At 35.3% G+C, this 25,000-nt stretch overlaps 1 protein-coding gene across 5 annotated transcripts in view; it reads right to left on the reverse strand.

Annotated features, from left to right (window-relative positions):
• Positions 1–704: 704 nt before the first annotated feature.
• The window catches only part of LOC125026286 (fibrillin-2-like), a 43,464-nt gene continuing 19,168 nt past the window's right edge, over positions 705–25,000 (reverse strand). The window contains exons 8-37 of one of the 5 annotated variants that reach the window (XM_047614594.1): positions 24,982–25,000; positions 22,194–22,340; positions 21,621–21,773; positions 20,832–20,969; positions 19,721–19,864; positions 18,587–18,802; positions 18,219–18,362; positions 17,901–18,018; positions 17,590–17,792; positions 15,131–15,262; positions 14,812–14,955; positions 14,361–14,495; positions 14,079–14,210; positions 13,464–13,607; positions 12,464–12,607; positions 11,634–11,780; positions 11,123–11,275; positions 10,214–10,377; positions 9,241–9,322; positions 7,310–7,561; positions 7,082–7,204; positions 6,602–6,742; positions 5,988–6,179; positions 4,857–4,997; positions 4,491–4,648; positions 3,836–3,935; positions 3,463–3,574; positions 2,935–3,077; positions 2,491–2,620; positions 705–1,701 (exon numbers count right to left, since the gene is read on the reverse strand). The exon at positions 24,982–25,000 is cut by the window's right edge and continues 338 nt beyond it. In XM_047614594.1, coding sequence (XP_047470550.1) covers positions 1,293–1,701; positions 2,491–2,620; positions 2,935–3,077; positions 3,463–3,574; positions 3,836–3,935; positions 4,491–4,648; positions 4,857–4,997; positions 5,988–6,179; positions 6,602–6,742; positions 7,082–7,204; positions 7,310–7,561; positions 9,241–9,322; positions 10,214–10,377; positions 11,123–11,275; positions 11,634–11,780; positions 12,464–12,607; positions 13,464–13,607; positions 14,079–14,210; positions 14,361–14,495; positions 14,812–14,955; positions 15,131–15,262; positions 17,590–17,792; positions 17,901–18,018; positions 18,219–18,362; positions 18,587–18,802; positions 19,721–19,864; positions 20,832–20,969; positions 21,621–21,773; positions 22,194–22,340; positions 24,982–25,000 — 4,560 coding nt within the window. In that variant the 3' untranslated portion in view covers positions 705–1,292. The remainder of the gene's footprint in view (positions 1,702–2,490; positions 2,621–2,934; positions 3,078–3,462; positions 3,575–3,835; positions 3,936–4,490; positions 4,649–4,856; positions 4,998–5,987; positions 6,180–6,601; positions 6,743–7,081; positions 7,205–7,309; positions 7,562–9,240; positions 9,323–10,213; positions 10,378–11,122; positions 11,276–11,633; positions 11,781–12,463; positions 12,608–13,463; positions 13,608–14,078; positions 14,211–14,360; positions 14,496–14,811; positions 14,956–15,130; positions 15,263–17,589; positions 17,793–17,900; positions 18,019–18,218; positions 18,363–18,586; positions 18,803–19,720; positions 19,865–20,831; positions 20,970–21,620; positions 21,774–22,193; positions 22,341–24,981) is intronic. The other 4 variants (XM_047614596.1, XM_047614595.1, XM_047614598.1 and 1 more) reach the window with 4 other exon arrangements.

Below are 25,000 nucleotides of genomic sequence, written 5' to 3' on the forward strand. Positions count from 1 at the left end.
ATATATATATACATATATATACATATATATGTGTTTGTGTGTGTATATGTGTGTGTGTGTGTGTGTGTGTGTGTGTGTGTGTGTGTGTGTGTGTGTGTGTGTGTGTGTGTGTGTGTGTGTGTGTGTGTGTGTGTGTGGAGAGAGAGAGAGAGAGAGAGAGAGAGAGAGAGAGAGAGAGAGAGAGAGAGAGAGAGAGAGAGAGAGAGAGAGAGAGAGAGAGAGAGAGAGAGAGAGAGAGATACATATATACATAATAATATACATATACATATATACATATATACATAATAATATACATATACATATATACATATATAGAGAGAGATACAATTATATATACATACATATATACACATACATATACATATACAATACATACACAATAACGTACATATACATATACAATACATACACAATAACGTACATATACATATACAATACATGCACATGTATATACATATACATACATATGTACATACGTGCATGTGTGTGTGTGTGTGTGTGTGTGTGTGTGTGTGTGTGTGTGTGTGTGTGTGTGTGTGTGTGTGTGTGTGTGTGTGTGTGTGTGTGTGTGTAATTGTAGTGAGGGATACTCCATTTGGCCTATTTTAGTTTTAGCTACTTTTCTTTCCTTGTGTGTGATATGTTGTTCAGTCTGTCCCAAGATTAGTTACCCAGGCACGATGAAAAGCAAACTCTTTGAATGATCAGAATTTAGTATATTCAGGCACATCAAATGGCCATACCAGGTTCTGGCATCAGACCTCTACAGACAGAAGTAGTCTTCCATCTGTCAAGCTCCTCAGTATATATATTTAGTACAAAAGATATTGCAGCAAGGGCGGGCCATTATTCCACCCTGTATATGCTATAGGTTGGTTTTTAAAACATAATATGACATAGCACCTTCCACCATGAATCTCAATAGTCACCAATTCTCTTCACTTGACCCTTCAAGATCCAATCGAATGTCTATTCCTGGTATGTGTGAGTGTGTGTGAGGGAGTGGGGCAGCACACATTTTTTCATACATCTATTCTTTTATTTATTGTAAAAACAGTATCTTATAAGTATGGGAATATTCATTTTTATAGTATGTTTTGTCTCTGTGGTTTTGATTTTTTGAAAGGTTACTATAAATAATTACTGATGTTGACATACTATTGTATATACCTAAATAAAAAAATATAGTTTTTTTTTCTATCTTTTTAATTATTCATTTTGTATTACAACACCAACTAAAAAGATATTGTTTAAGATTTTAGATTTCATATTTAAATATACTTTACATATTAGAAATCATATTCAGACACATAAATAAGAAGTTTTGCAATAGCAGATCCTCTAAAAGCCCCTTGATGATAAAGCTGCATATTTAGAGCTAGTTGCACTTCCTGTGGGCCAGTTATGGGTCTTACAAGAGAGATAACTGCTTGATTATAGGAGGTTCGTTTTAAATGGAAGTATTCCCTCTGGGCAGCTTCAACCCCCAGAGGTGCTCTGGCAGACTCCAACTCCAAGTCAAACTGCACTGTGGTATATGACCAAAGGGGACCACGCATGGTGAAGAGATCTACTTGTCCCAATGGCGGAAGAGTCAAATTGCTCACTAATGGCAAGAAGTTATAGGAGTAGCTGAGTGGCTGGCGGCGACATGTCTCATCATCATCTCTGCAAAACACTGGGATCTTCTTGCATCGGCTGTAACAAGCAAGAGAAAGCTAGGTCAGACTGTAAAAATTCTATGTGTACTTAATCAAAAGTAGCAGGGTTAAACAGAAACAGGATGTAGATTTCTTAAAATGATGTAAAACAATACTTCACTTGGTACATTTTTTTGTAAAATAATAGATCTCATATCACATAATGTCTAAACAACATTCTTAAAAATATGAATGATTACAGAAGAAATACTTAGATTAGCACTTCCCAATTTTCTTCTTTTTCTTTTTCTTTCTTTTTTTTTAAATGGCCTAAGACATACATATTGCTCCCATGAAAAGTAAAAGCCATTTGATCATATCTTTTTCATCATCTCTACAAAGCAGGACATAAAACATCATGAATATCAGAACATTAGGAATGTGTTTTGTATAATACCATTGGTTTCATAATAATCTTACCCTTCTGTGAATGTTTCCTCTAAATCAAAATGCCAGGCTTATCAGGCTATTATTTATTATACATTACATCAGTGTACTAAATGCTCTGGTGTAAGTAAAGTTATTTGTATACTATCAATTTATACATTTCACAAAAATGACATTTAACATAGAGTATCACTGTTCCAAAGTTATCTAATGAACCCAATCAAACAGTCAGTTAATTTTCCCTGAAATTCAGTTCACAATGGTAATAAGTTTTAAAATTTCAGTACTTAAATATGCTTTTCATAAGACCATACTCTGATCTTTATTTTTTCTTTAATCCTGCTTTATGATATACCAAAAGTTTAATGCATAATCATTCCCAAAAGGAAAAGCTACTTACTTCTTATGTTCCAAGTCTTGAGTATATGAGTCAGGGCACTCAATTGCATTGCACTTGTAGCCTCCACGTGTATTGACACAAACTTCCTTTTCCCCTCGACAAGGTGATTCAGTTTCACATTCATCAATGTCTGAAAGTCATACAGTTATCAAAGCCTAAGATAAACCATGTTTTCTCTTTTCTATGATATGATTATCTTTTTAAAAGCACAGGAAACTTCTACACCTTAAAAGCTGGCAATGTTCATATCAGACATTATATACCTTACAGCTAGAATTTACTGGATCTACTAACTAGGGTGCTATAATTTTAAAAAATTAGGGTAATCATTTACATTCTAATTGTGCTATTTTATATTAAACACTTCCCCTACATCACTAAAAATATTGGTAGAAATCTAATAAATCAATAAATTTGCATTAAAAATCTACTGCATTAACTAACCTTTGCAAGTGTGACCATCTGATGCTAACTGATAACCATCAGGACAAGAGCACTTGAATGTCCCTGGGGTATTTACACAGATACCAATACAAAGCCGGCCTCGACCACGGTATTCCAAACATTCATCTATGTCTGTACATGTCCTATAAATACAGGGAAGAACAACAGGCAGTATATAAGAAAAAAAGGTCTTCTGCATTATATGTACTTTGACTCATATCTAATCTAAACAAACAAAAGAAAATTATGTTTATTACTCTTATTTGTATATCATGAATCACTGTTATCAAAATCATGGCTATCAATTACTACAAAAAATAAACAGTAAATAATATACATCCACTTAAGAACAATTAATTTTTCTATCTGGTTACATGCCATTCCTCTGTGACTGGCCGGTCTGTCTGTCTGAGTCAGTCATTCTAACACAGATATGTGTTAGATTGACACTTTCAAAAGCAAGATTCATAATATGAAATATGAAGAAAAAAATAAAATATACTGAATTACTACACACTTTTCACATACCTGTTATCCCGGGCAATGGTAAATCCTGGCCGACAAGTACACTGATATGACCCCCAAACATTGATACAATTGTGATGACAGATTCCTTCCACTTCATTGCATTCATCCACATCTGATAAAAAACATAGTGGAAAAATCAGTATTCAGTAATTGGAATTATTGCTGTATCCATAACATCCCAATAAATATACTACCATAGCCACATCCCAAGGCTGGTGACAGATGGCATTTGCAACAAATACAGATTTTTCTTAGCTACAAACAAACTTCCTGTTTGTCTGATTTATCATTATATTATAATAATGATTACTCCCGTGCTATAACAAAGTGAACTTTTCCTCCCTGACCCAAAAAAAAAAAAAGGCATCTTTACCTTCACAAGTAAGTCCATCTGCTTTGTGTTTGAAGCCTTTCTTACAGTTACAGCGGTAAGAACCTTCTGTATTTTCACACACTGCTGTATTTGAACATATCTGTTTGGGAAACACATTTCTCATTTAACTTTGCTTTAAATTTGTGTGTGTGTGTGTGTGTGTGTGTGTGTGTGTGTGTGTGTGTGTGTGTGTGTGTGTGTGTGTGTGTGTGTGTGTGTGTGTGTGTGTGTGTGTGTCTGTGTGTGTCTGTGTGTGTCTGTGTGTGTGTGTCTCTGTGTGTGTCTCTGTGTGTGTCTCTGTGTGTGTCTCTGTGTGTGTCTCTGTGTCTGTGTCTGTCTGTCTGTCTGTCTGTCTGTCTGTCTGTCTGTCTGTCTGTCTGTCTGTCTGTCTGTCTGTCTGTCTGTCTGTCTGTCTTTGTCGGTCTCTGTCTGTCTTTGTCTGTCTCTGTCTGTCTCTGTCTGTCTCTGTCTATGTCTGTGTGTCTATGTGTCTGTGTGTCTGTGTGTCTGTGTATCTATGTGTCTATGTGTCTATGTGTCTATGTGTCTATGTGTATGTCTGTGTGTCTATGTGTGTGTATGTCTTATACCTATAAATATATATATCTTTTTTGTTTTGTTTTCATAACTAAAAAAATAAAATGTTAATACGTACATTTCCGAAGTAAGATTCACATTCGTTTACATCCTGACACTGTCGCAAATTATTGAGTCTGAAGCCAGGTGGACACTGACAGATGTAGCTGCCCTGGCGATTGGAACATAGTTGATTTCCTGTACACTGATGAGTCCCATCAGCACATTCATCAATATCTAAAAAACAGATGTAAAAAATAAGAATTAATACGAAAAGCATGTTGTCAAGTATATACAATATCAGATCTAAAAATAAAAGTTCTTGAAAGAGCTTCATCAAGTATTTTTAATTACCATACTTTCATGACTATATAATACCCTTATTTTTGTCATTGCCCAAAAGAGAGAGAGAGAGAGAGGAGAGATTATTTTAAGAATCATTTACCGACACACTGATTTCCGATCTCATTAATTTGGTATCCAACCCCACAGTTCAAAAGTGGGCGGCAGCGGTAGGACCCATGGGTGTTGATGCACCTTTCGTTACGGCGGCAAGGAGATGTTCTTTCCTCGCACTCATTAATATCTATTGGATAGAGATTTGAAAAAAGCAGAAAAAAAAATTAACAATAAAGAATATTGTAAATTAGAAAAATGTAGAACGTAATTTTTGTAAAGTATTTGATATATCATGTGTTTCAGGATTGATGTTTACATCTTTCAAAATGTTATCACTTCAAAAGGAGAAATCTATACCGATTACTACTAAAAGGCTCTGGAGAGACACATTTTTATGTCAAGATCACATATTTAATAAAAATATACTGATGGTGTAACTCTATTATCAAGTCATTATTGATGATCAAGATCAAGATTATGATGATGACAATGACGATGACGATGACAATGACGATGACGATGACGATGACAATGATTATAACCATCATCATCATCATCATCATCATCATCATCATCATCATCATCATCATCATCATCATCATCATCATCATCATCATCATCCTTATGATGGTTGTGATGATCAGGATGCTGAGCATGATGATCATGGTGATCATGATAGTAATCATGGTGATCATATCATGACAGTCATAGTCACGGTGACAGTCAAGGTCATAATCATGGTTAAAATGACGATGGTGATGATGATTATATAATCTATTATATCTAATAGGTTGTTTAAATATATCCTCAAGAAAAATCAAAACTACTCTTAGATAATCAAGAGTTTAAAGCATACATGAATATTAAATATTTGCTTGTGATTATGTATGGCAATTAATCATAGGATTTCATAACATTACTTACTAACCCTTGATAACAAGAAACTCAATACAATATCTATTTTCACAAACCATCAGCTGGTAACAAGAATACAGTAAATACATTTTTCGTCATAACACACTCAAGGAAAAAATTATACAGCATAAATATATGGTCAGTGCATCCAATGGAGTTTGAATATAGTACATGGTTAAGAAGCATAGCCAGAAAAAAATATTAGAAGCTATAATCAGAGGGGAAAGCTAATCGAAAAAGAAAAAAAGCATCCTACACTTACCGATGCAGCCTTGATTTACAGGCTTAAAGCCAGGATTGCATGTGAGATCTACACACGTTCCATTAAAGCTCAGAACTTGTAAATTTGGGCAAATCTTCTTTACACAACGGAATGAGCCCTTTATGTTGAAACATTCATACTTCGGCCCAAGCTGATCACAGTCATGAGTGCCTAGTGCACACTCATCATCATCTTCATGCAGGGGTTAGTTAAGCAGAAAAGCAGTCATTATATATACATTCAGTACAGCATTAGTAATCAGTATTAATAGGTTATCTTTTCATTATCAGTAATGCATTATTGCAATATTCACTGATATATAGAAGTGAATCAATATACTGAAAACATTTTGTCAAAATTTAACAACTGTCCCTAGAGGATTTTTTAAAAATTAATTAATGCATTCAAGACTAATAACATGTTCTCTCATTAGTGCTGACATAGGTGTTCTCTCAGTAGAGTGCTTACATAAAGGCTTTACTGCAAATTAGTTCTACAGAAGGGAGTAATGACAGAAGCAAAATGTCTTCAAGTGCTGTCTACACTTTTATATAAAGTGCTGTCTATCATTTTATATCATTATTGAAGTCAATGTTGGTAGCTTTTTTCCTCACCATCACATTCTCCAGTATTGTGATTCAAAGTGTATCCTGTGCCACATCCAGCAATGCGTATACAAGCATAAGAGCCAATAGTGTTGTCACATCTTTGTGTTGTTTCGCAGTTGTGTAAACCAAGCTGGCATTCATTTAGATCTGTAAGAAGATTATCAGTTTTCAAAAGTCTGGACTGACACTATTCTAAGATAATTTACATAATTCTCTGGATTTTTTAAATGTATATATTTTATTAATCTTCCTTTCATACCTCAATATAATTTCAGCCTTAAATATCTGCATATATATCTTTACTGCCAATCCAGAACTTTATCAATATTTTTACCTAAAAGTATTGCACTAAATAAAGGGGCAAAAGTGAGACTATGACAGTGTATGCATGTTGTACAAGATTTGTATGAAATATTTACATACATATAGGTAGTTGTGGGTGCTCTATAGCAAAATAGAAACAATTTGAATTGATATTATTCTTACCTATGCATTCACCAGTAGATGAACTTCTTTGGAAACCTTCCCGGCATGTACATTTGAATGAACCTTGGGTATTTTCACAAACCTCAAATTCTCTGCATGGGTTGTCATTACATTCATCAATATCTGTAGTGAAATACATTTAAGACATTTGTTTATTTGTGACCAAAAAAGCTGGGAATACAACCTTAATTTTATATCCTTTTCTATTTGCCCAACCAGCATACCTACCTCTACAGCTTCTATATGCTGTATTATATAATGTCCCAGGTGGACACTGAGGAGCTTGAGGACGAGGAGGAAGGGGTGGAGGGGCAGGAGTGGTGGTTGTGGTTGTGGTGGTAGAGGTGGTGGTTGTGGTAGAGGATGTTGTGGCACGCACTGGTTTATGTGCAGGTGCACACCAGTAGTCACCCTTGGTATTAATGCAGACCTCTGACAGTTTGTTGCAAATAGCTCGACCTTCTTCGCATTCATTAATGTCTGAGAGGACCAGGAAATTGCTTATTACTAGAATCTGCAAAGCTCAAGAATTAAAATGTTCTCCAATAATGCTTTTCACTGCTTGATAAAATCAGCAAATATGAAAAAAATCTTGTATTATAACTTTCATTGTATGTTATATGAAATCAAAATAGACTCATCCTGTAGAAAATAAATATGATTACAAATGCATTTTCAGAATCATGTTCAAGCCCAAAACAGCAAGCAGACACCAACACATATAAATACCCTACACATTGAATAATCTAAAGCACTTCAAGTCACTTCAGAGTATATATGTACATTATACACTTACCAGTCATTGTGTTCATGATATCAAAAAATGAACATAACCCCTCAGTCTTTGGATTGCAACATACATCATGTCTGTAAGCAGGTAATTGCAACATAAATGATGTCTTTTATGAGTATAATGTATTCAAGTCTATTCTAATAACCCTTCTTAATGTATAATGTCCCAAGAGGAATTGTCTCTTCCCCCATGCACTGCAATGTTAATTGTTTCAAAATTGAGTCTTGTGTTTTCAACCAGTGTTTGGTGGGAATCTAGGGAAGGTAAATAAGAAGTGAGATCAAAAGGGGATTTTTAATTTTTTTTTTTTTTTATATGGAGGTACTTTACTCTTCATAAAAGGCCAATAAGAACATAAACAATAGTACATTCAAATATAAATGCTTTATCAATTGTTCTGTGTTCTATTAGGCATGATATAGCATAAATCTTTTCTTATGGAGGGAATCATTTTCATCATCATCAAATTCAGTTGTTGATCTTATTTCCATAATCTATCTTTACAAAGCTAATGGTGTACTTTAATGACTAAAGGATTTCAATGCCAATGTGCTCCATAAAAGGTTGAAAATCACTGCTAAAGACACTCTTCTATCACACAGACTTCTCTATTGCTAATTCACTCTATTGCTAATTCATAATACTGTCAAAGACTAAAATCACACTGAGACAGCTCATAGTAAGCACTCCTCATATTAATGACAGTCCCATCAAGGAGTGGGTACTGTGCATTATGAACCTATACCGAGAACCACACTCTACTTTCCCCATAAGGTATCAAATTCAGCCACTAAATGCTATCAGGGATATATAATCTATCATGTATGAGGAGAGAATACCATACAGATAGTCATTAATAATAGAGGCCTCAGGGAGCCATTTTCTGTTGTATGGATGGTGAAGAACTAATTTTAGAAAAGAGCTAGCATTTTGTTATTGTACATATTTATGTAGTCTATGAAATGTGTTTTGAAGATTACCTTTTTGGTTAATATATTAGTACAGGTTTTATTTTATTTACCATGCAGTCCATGTGAACTTTTGTAAATGCATTAGGCAGTCTTTAGTAAATACTGTAACAATTAACAATTTTCAGTACTAACAAGCACTCATTTATTTAGTAAATGACTCTTACTTATTACTTCTAAAAATAAAATTAAAAATTAATCAATTTCTTGCTATGAAACAAACATGGATTGTGTTAATTGAGTAATTCATGGAAAATTTAACTCACTATTCTTAATAATAGCTACTCCCAGTATCCCATTCATAATCCCATTCATATTCACTATTTAAAGACATTTGGTTAGTCATTTTGGTTAAAATATTAGTTTCTTCAGACTTAACAGCTGATTTATCAACATACCTACACAGACCCTCCGTCTTCTATTGTAACGATAGCCATTTTGGCAGCGAAGTCTTTTACTACTGCCACTGCCTCCAGACTCCTGTAGGGGCCACCAGTTATGACTAGAATGTTTGTGTGTGCTTTATATTTTAAAAGTTATGCCCAGCTTCTCCATGTTTTTTTTTTTCAAATCATTCCACAGAAGTTAGAAAAGTTAAACTTTTGACATCTATTAAATATCTAAAAATATTTTGTTTGTTACCTGCACTTGCAAGGTATAGGAAAGTTATCTATAGTATGATGGCATATATCATATCAAGTTCAAGTTTAAATAACTAAAGCATTCTATTAAACGAATCTTACAATTAAATTTAATACATACTGGTAAATTCTACAGTGAAATTCTGGTCTTCATCCAACTGATAAAAAGGCCATTATTTTAAAGTTATTCCTATCTGACTCATAATAATGTTATCTCCTAGTAAAAAAACAGTCTTATTTTTCGAGTATTTTTAAAAGGAGACTGATGATAAATTTGACTGCATTTGATATATATTATTGATATTTTCAAACTAATATGGGACTGATTTTCCTATGTAAAACCTCACTTTACTTTGCTTTTACTTTCCCTGAAAGTATTTTGGAGGATACAGTCACTGAGGTTTCCACATTACACCTCAGAATGGAATGATAGCAGAAAATTATATATTTGTACTACTGAATGAAATAATATGAAGTATAGTCAGAAGCTTTTATGAGTGTAAGCAAAGATTTTATTTTATTTTGTGCTTTAAATCACCCTCTTTCTATTGCATAATTTGCTAACACAAACAAAATGTATCAATGAATAGATAGCTCTAATGAACATTAGTTAAAGAGTTTGAAAAATCACTTTTTCCTGCACAGGGCCTTTCATACAAAAAACAACAACTCTATAAGATTTTCTTATCACTTTGGAAAATATTTTGAATGTTTACCCTACAATCTTCACCTGTGTTTGATCCGATTCATTAGTGTCAGAGCTCTCCCTGCCTGGAACTGTGGTTACAGAATTGGACACTTCCTCTTTTGGGCGACAAGCATAATCCCCTCTCCGGTTGACACATTCCTCTGATGCTGAGCAATCATGAATTCCCTCCGAGCATTCATCAATATCTTCATGTGCAAATAAAGATAACAGCAGTTGGATATGATAATCTTAAAGATAATAATAACAGTGGCTGATGATTGTACATGAGCTCATAGTTATCTCTAAGCTAAGATATCTTTAGATAATTACTGGGAGGACATACTTTAGGAGTAAAATATATCATACCTGAATTACAAATGCATTCTGAACTTTAATATTTCTAGCAATAGAAAAACTACAAACAAACTTAAAATTACATTGTATACCCCATCTTAACTAGCTAATTCTCATATTCCAAATCTGGTTTCCAAGTAATTTTTATTTCTACATGAATGAAGCAGTAATAAGGAGACGTAAGTATTGTATATGCATTAGTCACTATGAGTATAATACATAAAATTGGTGTCTCCAAACTTTTTGAATTGCAGTATAGTAAGATTACTGAGAAAATGTTTGCACAATGAAAGGTTCATATGTGACATTATTGCTCAAATATCCTTGGTACCTTTATTCTTTTTTCTTTGTAAACGCCACCTTTTTATTTGAAATGGCAGTGAAATTCAATCAGCTCTTGTGATAGATAAATTCTCAGGCATGACAATAGTAAAATTAGTGCAAGTCATCAAGGCAAATCAATATTCTCAGCAAACCTGCTATGGTGATCCAAAACTGTTTAAAACTACCCTCAGCATATCAAAAATAAATACAATTCCTAACAGACGACAAATGTATAAGAAAGTAAATATGCTACATAAAAGCAGACAAACTGACCCATGCACACTCTTGCTGTTCTGTTGAAAGTAAATCCAGGATGGCATGTCTGGCTAGCAGTTCCATGGGTGTGACACTGATAGGACCCCAAAATGTTAACACAGTACTGACCATCCTCACAATCATCTTTTTTCTCACGGCATTCATCTATATCTATGATGAAACAAGTATAAATGAGCACAGAAATGTCATTCATTTTCTGATAGAATGTGTATATTTTTTTACATTTATGCTTGTCTTTTTAAAACCTCCCTTACTTCTGAAAAGCATCTACTAACAATACCACAGATAATAATAACACAAACTCCATATGTATACATTTTTCACATTTATCCTTGTCTTTTTAAAAAACCTTATTTCTGTAGTGCAACCACTAACAATATCACATACATAATAATAATAACATAAATTCCACAAGGCAAATTATTCAAATTACTGTACCCTTATTTTTCTACAAACATATAACTACCATACATATTTAAAAGAAAGACACAGCTTCAAAAGCACTTACCTATGCATGCCCTCTGTTCATGGTCATACCTATAGCCAAAGTCACATGTTGGCTGCTGATCGATGCACCTGTAACTGCCCACAGAGTTGACACATGTTTGAGTGGACCATTCACAGGAGTCAATATTTTCCGCACACTCGTCAATATCTTTGGAAATACAAAAATATGCATTAGTTTAAAAAAAAGATGAAGATATACAAAACATCACAATTGATGTTCAAGGCTGACAAATAAATTAAGTAATATATATATCTGTGGGAAAAAACTTTGCTGGCAGTTTTTTTTTTAAATTCCTTTGGATCATAATTCCTACTGAAATTTTGTTTTATTAATTATGAGGTACTATTTCCTGTGCCAAAGTACCATTAGTTGTTCTAAATGATAACCACTGTTGCTAGCATGGAATCAAAATCAACAGTATTCATCAAAATGAGTACATTTGCCACATACCTTTGCTTTCAGCTTCCCCAACGGTTCCTGTTTTAACTTTTCCATCTGACTAGAGTACTTACTAATTGTATATAATTTGAAGCTTACCTTTAAATTAGAAAAATCCATTTAAAGTAAAGTCAGCATTACTCAAGATAATATACTTCCCACAAAAATAGAGCTTCCATAATAACATATGCAATACTTGAATCACAGCAAAAAAAAAAGTTATCACTCCAACCAAAAAAGCAAAAGAAATTTTATTTACGTAGGTTAATATGCACCAACACTGCTCTCTATAACATGTTCACAAACATTCATAGTAAATCTAAAATGCAATGGTGAAAAATCATAAACTACAGGAAACAGAACGTGATACTCTTGTATGATGCAGTACATACCATGACACCGTCTATCTGATGAAGAGTACCTGAACCCTTTTGTGCATTCAGCTGGGGAGCCGCTGCAGGTATAATGACCATACTGGTTGTAGCATCTCTCGCCACCACGGCAATCATGTGTCCCCTCCTTACACTCATCAACATCTAACAGTTGAGTGTTAGAAAATGAAAATCATCAGTGAGTTTTGGTCATATGTAAAATAATATATTGGAAAGAAGTGAACTCCGCTTTAAAAATTATAACTAATTTTGATTTCAGAATACTCAAAATGATCAGTTATTAATGCACTAGCACTGAAGAAACAAAATCTTGGGCCAATGATCTGAATGCTTATTTAACATGATTACTGCTAAATTACAGACTGAGCAATTAAATACCAAGTATATTTCTTAATATGCAACATACATATCTCTACCAATCTAAGTTCTTCCCACACATTTTTTTTAATACTTTGTTGTGTAGGAAATAAAAATAAGTAAAAGCAGTTAGAGAATATAGTCAGAAAATTCAACTATATTTCTGCTGGTAACTAAAATTGGCTTATATCACTGAAACTAGCTGAATAAGTTTAAAGATTTTCTTTAGCTGGTAATTACAAGATACCTATCAGTCACTGCAGAATGTGAAAGATCTCCAGTGCAGATGAAGTTCATGCTATTAATATTCTGAAAAGCTCAAACATAAAACAATATTAGTAAACACTTCTAGCTTTGTATATATTAGTAAAACAAATTAGTTAACAATGACATCATAAAATTTAGTATTCATACAAACTTATCACACAGTCAAGAGAAGTGACCAGGTCAACATATTAATAGTAGAAATAAGAATTAATGAGTGTACAAATAAAAGCACAGAATAAAAGTTGGATTAAGCACCACTTAACAGTTACAAAATTAATAACCAGTTGCAAGTATTTGAGTCATAATTAAATATGTTGTAGCAAATTTGAGACAAGAAATATCTGTACCAGGCATTAATGAATTCAGTAATACTTACCAACACATTTTTGGGTGTTTGGATCCCTCATAAAGCCTTGTGTGCAGTTTGGCAGAATCTTGCATCTGAAACTCCCTAGTGTGTTGATGCATTCCTCTTTGAAAGCTTGACAATTATGTTCCCCAGTCTCACATTCATTAATATCTGAAAAAAGAAACATTATAACATGTTTTTATACAAATAAATATTATTAACATCCTGACCACTGTGCACACCCCATAAGTTTTTATATTCTTAGTCTTTAGATAAATAAATCATTTTTATTTTCTTTACTCAGTATCTTAAGGCAAATATAAACCCTTTCTTTTTTAATATTTCCTTTTCTTCTGCATTACACCTTCATCATTAATAATTCTAGATCATTAAGCCTTCTGTGTCAGGCAGTTTAAAATCATTCTCCCAATGGTGGAAAACATCATTGGCTAGATTAAGGAACACTGCACATCTAAGTTAAAAGACAAAAACCCTGCTTATTTATTAAAAATAACTAGACATTAAAAGATTGTATAATTTGCCAAGCAGATGGAGAAGTAACTGTTTTCTTGAAGTCAAACAGGATATGTGACCCTCTTTTTTATGCTTTGCTAAAGTTACTGCAATCTACTCATGACAAACCTCTGCAGCGTCCAAATATGTCACGTTGATATCCTGTACTGCATTCAAGAGTGCGACACCTATAGCTTCCTCGCGTATTCACACAACGTTCATTTTCCTCACAGGGGTCATTTTCTTCACATTCATCAACATCTAAATAGAAAGAATTCAACAGAGTTAAAAGGAAATCAAAGTATCTATGGTGAAATAAAAAATAAAATAAAACCACACAGACTGAAAAGAACACTATGTCTAGATATAGTTTAAGATACAGTCTAATCAAATGAATGAGAATAATTCCACCTTCACACTGCCTGCTTTCGCTATTTCTCCTGAAGCCTGGGCGACAAGGGGCCAGGCGTCGGCACTGATAAGACCCAAATGTATTAATGCATTGCTCCTCTGGACCGCAGGGAGTTGTCTCGCACTCATTGATATCTGAAAATTAGGATATTATATTCTCCACTCTACGGAACACAAAACAATATGGATAATTGCTTATACATATAATTCCTGGAAATTGTAACAGTTAGCTGTACCAGGTATTATGGTTCTATATTTTGAAATTCTGTTATAAATGCAGACCATAACTTATATTTGAATACTTTTTTCTTCATAAGAAGGTGCTTAACTAAAACAGATCCCATGTTACATCTATTCAATTTGAAAACAAAAGAAAAGCAATATAATCTGCTGAAAACACCAAAATAAAACCATAAAATCTACCTGTGTTCAAACCTTTGGAAATGCTCACCGGTGCAACGTCTAGGGTTCGAGGGGTCCCTTTTCCTTCCAATTGGACATGGTTTTGGTCGACATGTGTGGCCTCCCTGTGTGTTGACACATTCTTCTACACCAATTTGGCATGTGTCACTTCCTTCATCACACTCATTAATATCTGTAGCAGAATTACTCATAATATATCTTCATGTAAGGATTCACGCTCTACTTCCCTTAGTATTTATATAAGACGTGATAATTCTGCATAATTTTTCTTATAATTCTGTAGCATCTGTCATGGCTACTTTTACTTATTACTATTAACGGATTAAGTACCAAAATTAATACTGTACCACGACAGACGTTGGTATTCGGATCCCTGCGGTAACCTTCATCACATGGGGGCCAAATGCATATATATGAGCCATAGGTATTTTGGCAATGTTGTTCTGTTTCACAAACTCGATCAAGGCATTCGTCAATATCTGTTGCAGAAGAGAATCGTGTAATTACAGGTCTTATAGGCCTAAAACATTGGTGAATAACTGTTGAATGTGTGTGCGTGGGGGGGGGGGGGGGCATGCATTCAAGTGCAAAACAAATTGAAATGGAGTATCGCACACTATGACATACCACTGAGAGAATCAAGTAGTTAGGGAAAAAACATTTATAATAAAACATAAGCCAAGAACGAAAGTTCGTGTTAATTAAAAGTATGCAGCATAAACATACTCTCAAAATCCAAGTACAATTGTAAAAAACATGCTTTATAATCTGGAATCATTAATCTGACGAAATTAATAGGACTAGATCACTGATGATGAAGATTGCATTATCGGAAAATCAAAAGTATTTCAAGACGGCTCAGTGACAGCTCTTCATCCTCTTTATGAAACTTATGGATCAATTCCAATACAACTCGATGGTCTGTGTGTGACACCCGTGGTTAAGTCCACAAAGTGATGGCTGTGGATAATATGGAGGAATCCTCTCCTCGCGATGTACGCCCTCCCCTCATGAGTGAAATGTACCTGGACGCAGCACCCCTTTAACATTGTAAATTAATGTGTCAGCCTTCCAGTCTAACACAACTTCTATGTACCAAACTGTCCATCGCAGAACTGTCCATGAGGCAAGACATCCACACTTGTTCCAATGGCTCTTGTCCTATTGGGCCTTCATCTTGCGTGTGAAACTCGACTCATCATTTTTTATATGTTCAGTGCAACCAGACACCCCGGAAATATGCTGATTATACACTCCATGTGAAACCACAGCAGCGAACTACAATGGTCTTGGATATGTCCTGGATCTGTGCTGCTACAACAGTCCTGAACCTCACTAATAACAGTTTATTATATGTAACGATAATTGCTGACTATTAGTCTGAAGAGAACCTATACCAGGTAGATATCTTTTTGTATAGTGATTCCAAGCAAGTCCACCCCATTTCCCCAATATCTTTGACCATTTCAGTGGCTGTCACTCAAGGCATGACCTTGGCATAAGATCATCACCGAGACGCATCATCGTAACTCTGCTTAAATAAATACAGTTTGCAAAATTAACAAATATAGTCTACTGCATGAGTATTTACCGTCGCTTTATACCACGGGTGCTTCAGTGTCGTAGATGGCCTCGATATGGTGTTTCTAGGTGCTTCAACGTGAGCTAAAGTCATCCAGATAACCAGTTGATCTTTCATGTCAGGGAGGGGAGGAAGCTGATCCCAGAGCAGGGTATAAAGATTTTATTGCTATACAGCCAAACCAGCAATAGCAGGGTATTGCCAATATTTACCAATGTTTGCCAATATTCCCACCAAGTGAGTATACTCCTGCTGTCAGACCTATCCTGTTGACTTCCTGGTCCGACAACGCAGGTGCATAAACTACACTCTTTAGATTTGTAAAGCTGTGTGATTTCGAGGTCCTGTCTGCAAGACACAAGACCACCACTATAGTCCACATCCTGGTTCAAGCAAGACCCTGGGGACCAATCAGAGTGTTGGGGGCTTTTGCCCCCCCCCCCCCAATGACGCCCCTGGTTGCAAAGCCTTCGGGGGGAAATATAATCGACAAATTGTTAGACGTTCTTTACTGTACATATTAACAATATATTATGAAATCACGTCTTTAAGACATGCTGTACTGGAAGTAGCGAAGTAACGTCTGTACGGATTGCTGACTTTCTCTCTCACAGCCTAAAAATATTGGCTGATGTCAGGGAGTTACGGGTGTATTGAAGGAATGCGAAAAGGGCTTGAGTGTAAATAAGTTAGGGACAACTGTTCTAGAAACACACAATGCCAAGGGAAGGGTTTGACACTCAGGACCTGACTTGCAGGTTTTCTATCCTTTATTCTTTCTCAACAGGGCCTGAGGCCAGGCAAGCCTTATAATGCATCTGTGGTCTCTAGCATCTCTTGAAAATTAAAATCTGCTTGGACATTCACCAATGGACTTGTAAGCTACAACAGCCATTTCACGTTTGAAGGCGTCCCGCAGTGCCAAATAATCAGTCTGCTTGCTGAGTACTATGAATCGCTTAGAGACAGCAAGGCAAACCCGTAATCACACTCCAGCACTCTCAGTCTGAAAGTAGCCATAGTCACACTATAGCACTCCTGAAAACCCTGTAATTCCAATTGCCGATAATTGCCTTAGAAGTAAACGTCATGTTATGACTTTGTGGGTAATCGTTCCACCTTTGCATCCAGCGGACTCAACTCATGAATTCGACACAGAATTAGGAATAAATGCTAAAATTCTTTTCCATCTACTGTATATCAATATTAAAATTTGCACTTTACCTTCACATTGTAGATTGTTTGAATTTCTCCCAAAACCTTCTGGACAGGGAGTAGGTCCCGGACTTGTAGTAACAACTGGTGATGTAGCAGTTGTGGTAGTTGAAAGAGTGCATCTATAAGAGCCTTCAGTATTAACACACCAGGTTCCACGTCTACATGGAGACTCGAGACACTCATTGATATCTACACACACCGCTGGGTCTCTATAAACAAACAAGGGCATATAAGAGGATACATAATGTAAAATGTATTATTTAAGGACATATCGCTATGTATATTATTAAAAGAAAAGTAAAACTTAGTGCTTTTACGTTGGATCATATCTGAAGCCATCCTGACACTCAACACGGCACTCAAAGGCTCCTTCGGTGTTGATGCAGATCTCCCCAGGAAGACACTTAGCCACACCAGCCAAGCATTCATCCACGTCTACAAGGGATGTAGAAGAGAGCATTTATTCTGTAATGCCAATATAGGTCGCAACTTAGAAATACCTACATTTCACTGAGATTGTTTGTTTTATTGTGACGTAATACCCCAGGTATCTTTGTTCGTTCTTCTATTATTTTCCTAATATCTATGAACAGGTTCCAGTCTCCACGTCAAACCAATTCTGCTGTTTTATTTACCTTTACATCTTCCAGTGACTGGATCAAGAGCAAATCCAGCAGTACACCTTCTTCTTGGTCTACATATAAAGCCTCCTAAAGTGTTGATACAGCGTTCGATGGACAAGGTACAGTTATGCAGGCCAGCCCCGCATTCATCAACATCTGTAAAGGTTTTGCTATTACTTTCATTGTATGTCTTTGAATATTACAAACAATATGTATTGCTTTCAATTATTCTGGGAATTTTAGATTCATAAGAAATTTTCCCACTGTTGACGGTTAAATGGAAAAGGAGCAACCTCAAGCACACTCAGGGGAAAAAAATGGTTTTAAAGAATTCTATATTTCTTAAATGATAATAAAACAACCTTTACAAGAAATCCTACCAAGACATCTCTTTGTGTTAAGATCATAACCAAAGCCTTCAGCACACTCCTGAATTGGTGGCTGAAACGTGGCTCGCGGAAGAGCTTCATATGGGTTAACACCAAAATCAACTTCATTGATACTGAGTTCTTCACAACGATATTTGCCAATCTCGTTGATGCAGATTTCAGTTTCTGGATGACAGGTATGCAGACCTTCAACACATTCGTCTACATCTGTTGGATAGGTTAAAACAATGAAGTCAAGACATGTTGAGATAATTGTGAGTTTGTTAGCCTGCCCATTATTATATTGTCTATTATTAAGCACCAGTATTAGGGTCTTTTTCCCCTAAATCAAATCAATGCACATTATTTGAAAAAAGGACTTTTCTGCATTTTTTTTAATATATCATACGTTAATCATTAGAAAACTATAATCAATATTATTCCAAAGAGTAACTAAAATAAAAGCAAAATAGATTTTCTGATCTGTATTATCATTGCTAGCTTTAAAGAGGGAAAATGTGCAAGTAATAAATGAAGCGTATCATTCCTTATTAAGCGAAGTCTGCTTGATCGGAAAGTGAAAGACAATAAAGGTAGAACTGTTGAGTTATTTCAGGTTTATCCTGGGTATTTTACAAGGATTGAAGCATTTGTGAAGAGTGCATTCTGGCAGCATAAATATCTAAAACTATTCAAGCACCACAGAAGTGTAAGTTTAAAAAGACACGGAAACATCTTAACCCATGTGAGGAATATGAATTATTCGATATATTTACATACACCTTACGAGATGACAGTGAAATTTATTAATGGTTACAGCCTTTATTATGTTCTTAAATCATCAAATAGGCCTGTATACGTGGAATATATTATATGATATTTGCATGCATTTTTTTTTTTTTTTTTTTTTTTTGTCCTTTTATGCAATTAATTTTGCTAACCTCTCCTTATATAAAAATGCTGTAAGAATGTAAGGAATGTATATGCAGACACATAAGCATTCTGCACAGACAACCATTAAACAGTAGTATTTAGGAAAGAGAAACAAGTAGGAATAAGAAAATATATTTCAGCCAAAGCTAGAAAAGCTGGACCGTAGACGCCAAGAGCCAACCAAGCATAATTTGCCAGGAGGTGACGCCTAACCTTCACAGCGTGTAGTGGTGCCGTTCGAGGGTTTATATCCCGCTGGACAGAAGGCTTTCGGCAGCTCATGACACAGGAAAGATCCTATTGTGTTGTGACACTGCCAACCGGGATCACAGGGCTCGTCCACACATTCGTCTTGGTCTGTAGCATGCCGAGATTACCTTTTTTACAACCTATCAACTTTTGAACAACAGAGTTTCTTTAAGCTACACACTGTATTTTTTCTTTCAGCTCCTAACCTCAGTATCTAATATCAGTATTGATAAAACAAAGATATTAGATATGAGATCGTGAGCGGGACGAAATAAATGTATCTTTGGAAGACATGAGTCTAATTTGGTTAATATGAGATAAATTTCTTCAAAAATAAAGATCTCACAGTTCTTTAATTAAGATTAGTGTTGTGATAATAAGTTTAATCCTATTACAACATAGTTTATAGAATCCCCGTCATGCCTCTTAATTCTTTCGATTCTAAGCCATTTTACATAGGCAGAATAGCGATATAGTAGAAATGATCAGTAGGTAATTGTTCTGCAAGAATTTTGGATGTTCAGTAAACGCGAACTTTCAATTTGCACTTTTGTTTTTTTGCGCTCTTCCAGATACCATGGTGAAGAGGCTCATGGCTCCCACACGAAGCCATGGACCACCATAGCCATAACCACGCTGCGCCTGCCAGAGGCAGAAGCTGATTTGTTATGAAACACGTATGTATGTGTATGCGTATTATTTATGGATGTTTACTTTTACCCTATGCAAATTACATATACACGGTTACATAAACTATGTCTAACATATAGGTTTGCTGAATAAGGGTTTACTGCATACGAGTATGTGTGTGTGTGTGTGTGTGTGTGTGTGTGTGTGTGTGTGTGTGTGTGTGTGTGTGTGTGTGTGTGTGTGTGTCTGTGTGTTTGTGTGTGTGTTTTCCTTTATCTATAAACGCTTATGTATAAAAGCTTCTCTTTTTTCGGTACTGGTGAAAACAAGATCCAAGTAATTTTCCCGCATGGATATCATAAACCAAATGGCCCTTTGAATAAATTGATATTAGAGAAGTGAGGCTAAACATCATACGATCGGCATCACTAACGCCTATACTTACCAACACACGTTCTCAGAGCAAAGTTGAACTGGAATCCTTCGTCGCATTTCTCGTCGCATTCGTACGCCCCGTCGGTGTTCCGGCATCGCTCCTTCTCCGGGTCACAGCCATGTAAATTTTCGTCGCATTCGTCCACATCTGTTAGGTGATACTAAAAGCTTGGAGGGCTGGTTTAACAACTAAATGCAAGAGGCAATCCAAAGAGGAGAGAGTTACATACAGTGAATAGTTGTCCGTTCTTCAAAAAAAAAAATGTTTTGTATATTTTGTTCACAGAAACATGTTCCCTAATCTCTACAGTAAAAAGACTATCAAGGCTTTTAGAGCTACCCCATAAGCGACGAAGAAAATAGTGGATACAATTTTGCTGTGTAGATGATGATTGAAATTTGGATATACTGACGTGGTTAAGGAAGTCACATAGCAAATGACACTCTTCTCTAGAATAAATAGTTTCAGTAACAAAATCATATCCATATAAATTTTTTTTTTTTATCATATTCCTTTACATTTTCAAATTACTACTCTACAAAAATGGTCATTTAGAAACGGAATAGCTGTAAGAACTCTACACAGAAGCATATATTACGAGCCCATTACATACACAATAGACTGAAATAAAATAAGTACGTAACCCACATACACTATCCAGACAGTAAACACCCAGAACTGAACTTACCTTAGGAATGACGTTTAGAAATGCTTTAATAATTAATTCATTATTTTTTTGTCAGTGACTTCTTGATATATAACAACGCCTTGGTGGTAAAAGAGAAATATCAGTCATACCTATACAAATCTTCTGCTCAGAACTGTACTTATAGCCAGCGATGCACTCTGTGGGCCCGCTTTTCTTCTGACAAGTGAAGCTTCCGCGAGTGTTCACACAAAAATGCGATGTTCTGTTGCAGTTGTCTGTTTGAAGTATGCATTCATCCACATCTGAAAGTTAACATGATAATGTTAGTTTAGGGGGTAGCATAAGTCAAAGATCCTCTCGTGTTATAAGTAAATAATGGTAAATCTTATAAAGAATGAAACTAATGAACAGTTTTACTCTATTAGAATTTCACTTATGTTAGTTATTCATACCCAGTAATTGTGATCCGCACCATAAATAATTATTTAACTTGTTCTAAATCATTTTTTTTTTCTTATTCACAGTAAATCAAAATTGCCAGTACTTGCATACTTTGGATTTCATATATGAATCATATACAGGACGGGTATATTGTGGTGCCACATTCAGCAAAATACAGTATTACAAAGCTTCCACATAAGAAAACAACTACAGTACTGAAAATACTCTGCCCAAACAACATATACATGCAATTAGAACAACAAGCAAGAACGTAAACAAACCCAAACAAGATTGAAGGTTTAAATCAAAAGCAAAACCAGGGGGACAGTCGGCCCCCGGAATTTGTGTGCAGGAGTAAGAGCCAATAGTGTTCTGGCAGATACCCCCATGACCACACAGACCCGATGTGACCTCGCACTCATCCACATCTGAAACCCAATATAAAAAATATACAAAAGGAACAGAGTCATTTCCTTACATGATCAAGTGGGGATTGAAGAGAGAAATTCACAACTTAAATCGATAATGATGAAGATATTGCATTTATTTTATGGGAGGGAACTCAATACAAGTTTCAATAAACAAGCAAGACTTTTTATGCAGTATATTTCTATTTTTATTAATAATTTTCTTAATGCTTTTCCACCGTGCTGCGTGGGAAGACAAGAAATAATATGATGAATAACATCATGTTCATGTTACTTATGAAGAAACTGATAATGTTGACAATAATTGTATTAATGATGATGGTGATACTGTTGTTCCTATTACTGACCCTGATTGCATTTATTGCTGCTGAGCATAACTGCTGATGATGATGATGATGAAACAAAGGTGAAGATAGTGGTGAATACAGTGTTCTAGCTGTTTTTGTTTCTGATACTACTTGTTGTTGCTTCTGATTATGATAATTATGCCATCGGTGATAATTAGGATGACTGATAACAAAGCCGCTGCAAATAATGCTACTGGTGGCAATGACAGTGAATGTACCGTTGCTGTTAATGATGATAATGATGATGATGGTACTAATTATGACGAGGGTGGTGGATTGATAAAAATGATAATGCTATTGGTAATAAAAATAACGATTATCACAGTATACTATAATACCCATGATATAAACAGATTTGCTGCTACAATCATAATAATGTGATTCCATAAACAGGAATAAAACAATATCTTTCATAATTATATTGTATGTATAGACAGACAGACAGATAGATGGACAGACAGATAGACAGATAAAGATATAGTTATGCAATCTTAGAGGTAAACGACCAGATCGGACCGGTAATTTTTATATTTCTGCCTTGTTTATGATAAATGTAATCAACAAATGAATCTAATCTGATAAGTAGTGCTGACTTCCGCTCCTGAAGTGCCCTTCCTCATAACAAATTCAAATTTCGGGAAAAGCGCGGGAAACCTCGATGACGTCACGATAGGCCAGGGGTCGGTAATGAAGATGAAGCAGAAATAGTGTTTCTCTTTAGTGAAAATGTCGTTGTAATTTCTATGTAGATTTGAAGGGGGGCTTCATATGTCGTTCGGAAGTTAAATATGGAAAGTGACAGCGGGTCGGGTCGAATCGTAGGCCAGCGGGTCATAGGTTACCAACCCTTATATAAGCTCTCCCTCTCTGCGGTCTCGTCCTCTCATGGGTAAACTTCGTCATTATTCGTGCTCTCTATTATTCAATTGTTTATATATATCCACGTTCCATGTCTTCCCTTTTTCTCATTCATCCATTCTCTCTCTCTCTCTCTCTCTATCTCTCTCTCTCTCTCTCTCTCTCTCTCTCTCTCTCTCTCTCTCTCTCTCTCTCTCTCTCTCTCTCTCTCTCTCTCTCTCTCTCTCGCTCTCTCTCTTTCTCTCTCTCTCCCTCTCTATCTATCTATCTATCTATCTATCTATCTATCTATCTTTCTCTCTCTCTCTCTCTCTCTCTCTCTCTCTCTCTCTCTCTCTCTCTCTCTCTCTCTCTCTCTCTCTCTCTCTCTCTCTCTCTCTCTTTCCTCCTCCTACCTTCCTTGCTTCCATTAATTTATTCTTTATTTGTCTATGCAAGGCGACGTGTCATCAGTAGCTTCCAAGTCCGCGACCCGGATCATTTGAATTTTCCTTTCGCAAATTTATCGGATTCCACGCCTTCCACTATATATCCTCCGTCGTTCGCAAAACAATTGGTAAATCTAGTAGGCCTCTTTATCTATCTATCTATCTATCTATATCTATATATATAAATATTTATATCTATATGTGTATATATATATGTATATATAAATATATTTATATAAATATATATGTATATGTGTGTGTGTGTGTGTGTGTGTATGTATACATAAATTCATATGTACATATATTTGTCTGTCTATCTGCTCCTCCATCTATCTATCAATTTACCTGTTTATCCTATCCTATATTATATATGTGATACAATGCATACTGTATAAACAATATGTTAAAATGATTTTCCTTTCGACCCTCACTCTTGCCCCTCAATCACATGATGTAAACACGTATAATATCAGATTTCAATTCACTCTTATCCATTTTCAAGGCAAAATGAATTACACTACATCGCTATGTCATCCTGCATCTAAATTTCTGATATCTTTCTTTGTAGTATTAGGTCTTATGCAAAATACAAAGAATCAAATGTATGTATGTATGTATGTATGTATGTATGTATGTATGTATGTATGTATGTATGTATGTATGTATGTATGTATGTATGTATGTATGTATCCATTTCTCTCTCTCTCTCGCTCTCTCTCTCTCACTCACTCACTCACTCACTCTCTCTCTCTCTCTCTCTCTCTCTCTCTCTCTCTCTCTCTCTCTCACTCACTCACTCACTCACTCACTCTCTCTCTCTCTCTCTCTCTCTCTCTCTCTCTCTCTTGTGTGTGTATGTATATATATGTATATATATGTATATATATGTATATATATGTATATGTATGTATATATGTATATATATATTCGTATATATACATATATATATATACATATATATATGTAATCATACATGCACATGCATAGCTATAAATACGGGTGACTTACCATCACACACCCTAGTCTC

This window comes from Penaeus chinensis, chromosome 6 (genome assembly GCF_019202785.1).
Source record: "Penaeus chinensis breed Huanghai No. 1 chromosome 6, ASM1920278v2, whole genome shotgun sequence".
NCBI classification, from domain to species: domain Eukaryota; kingdom Metazoa; phylum Arthropoda; class Malacostraca; order Decapoda; family Penaeidae; genus Penaeus; species Penaeus chinensis.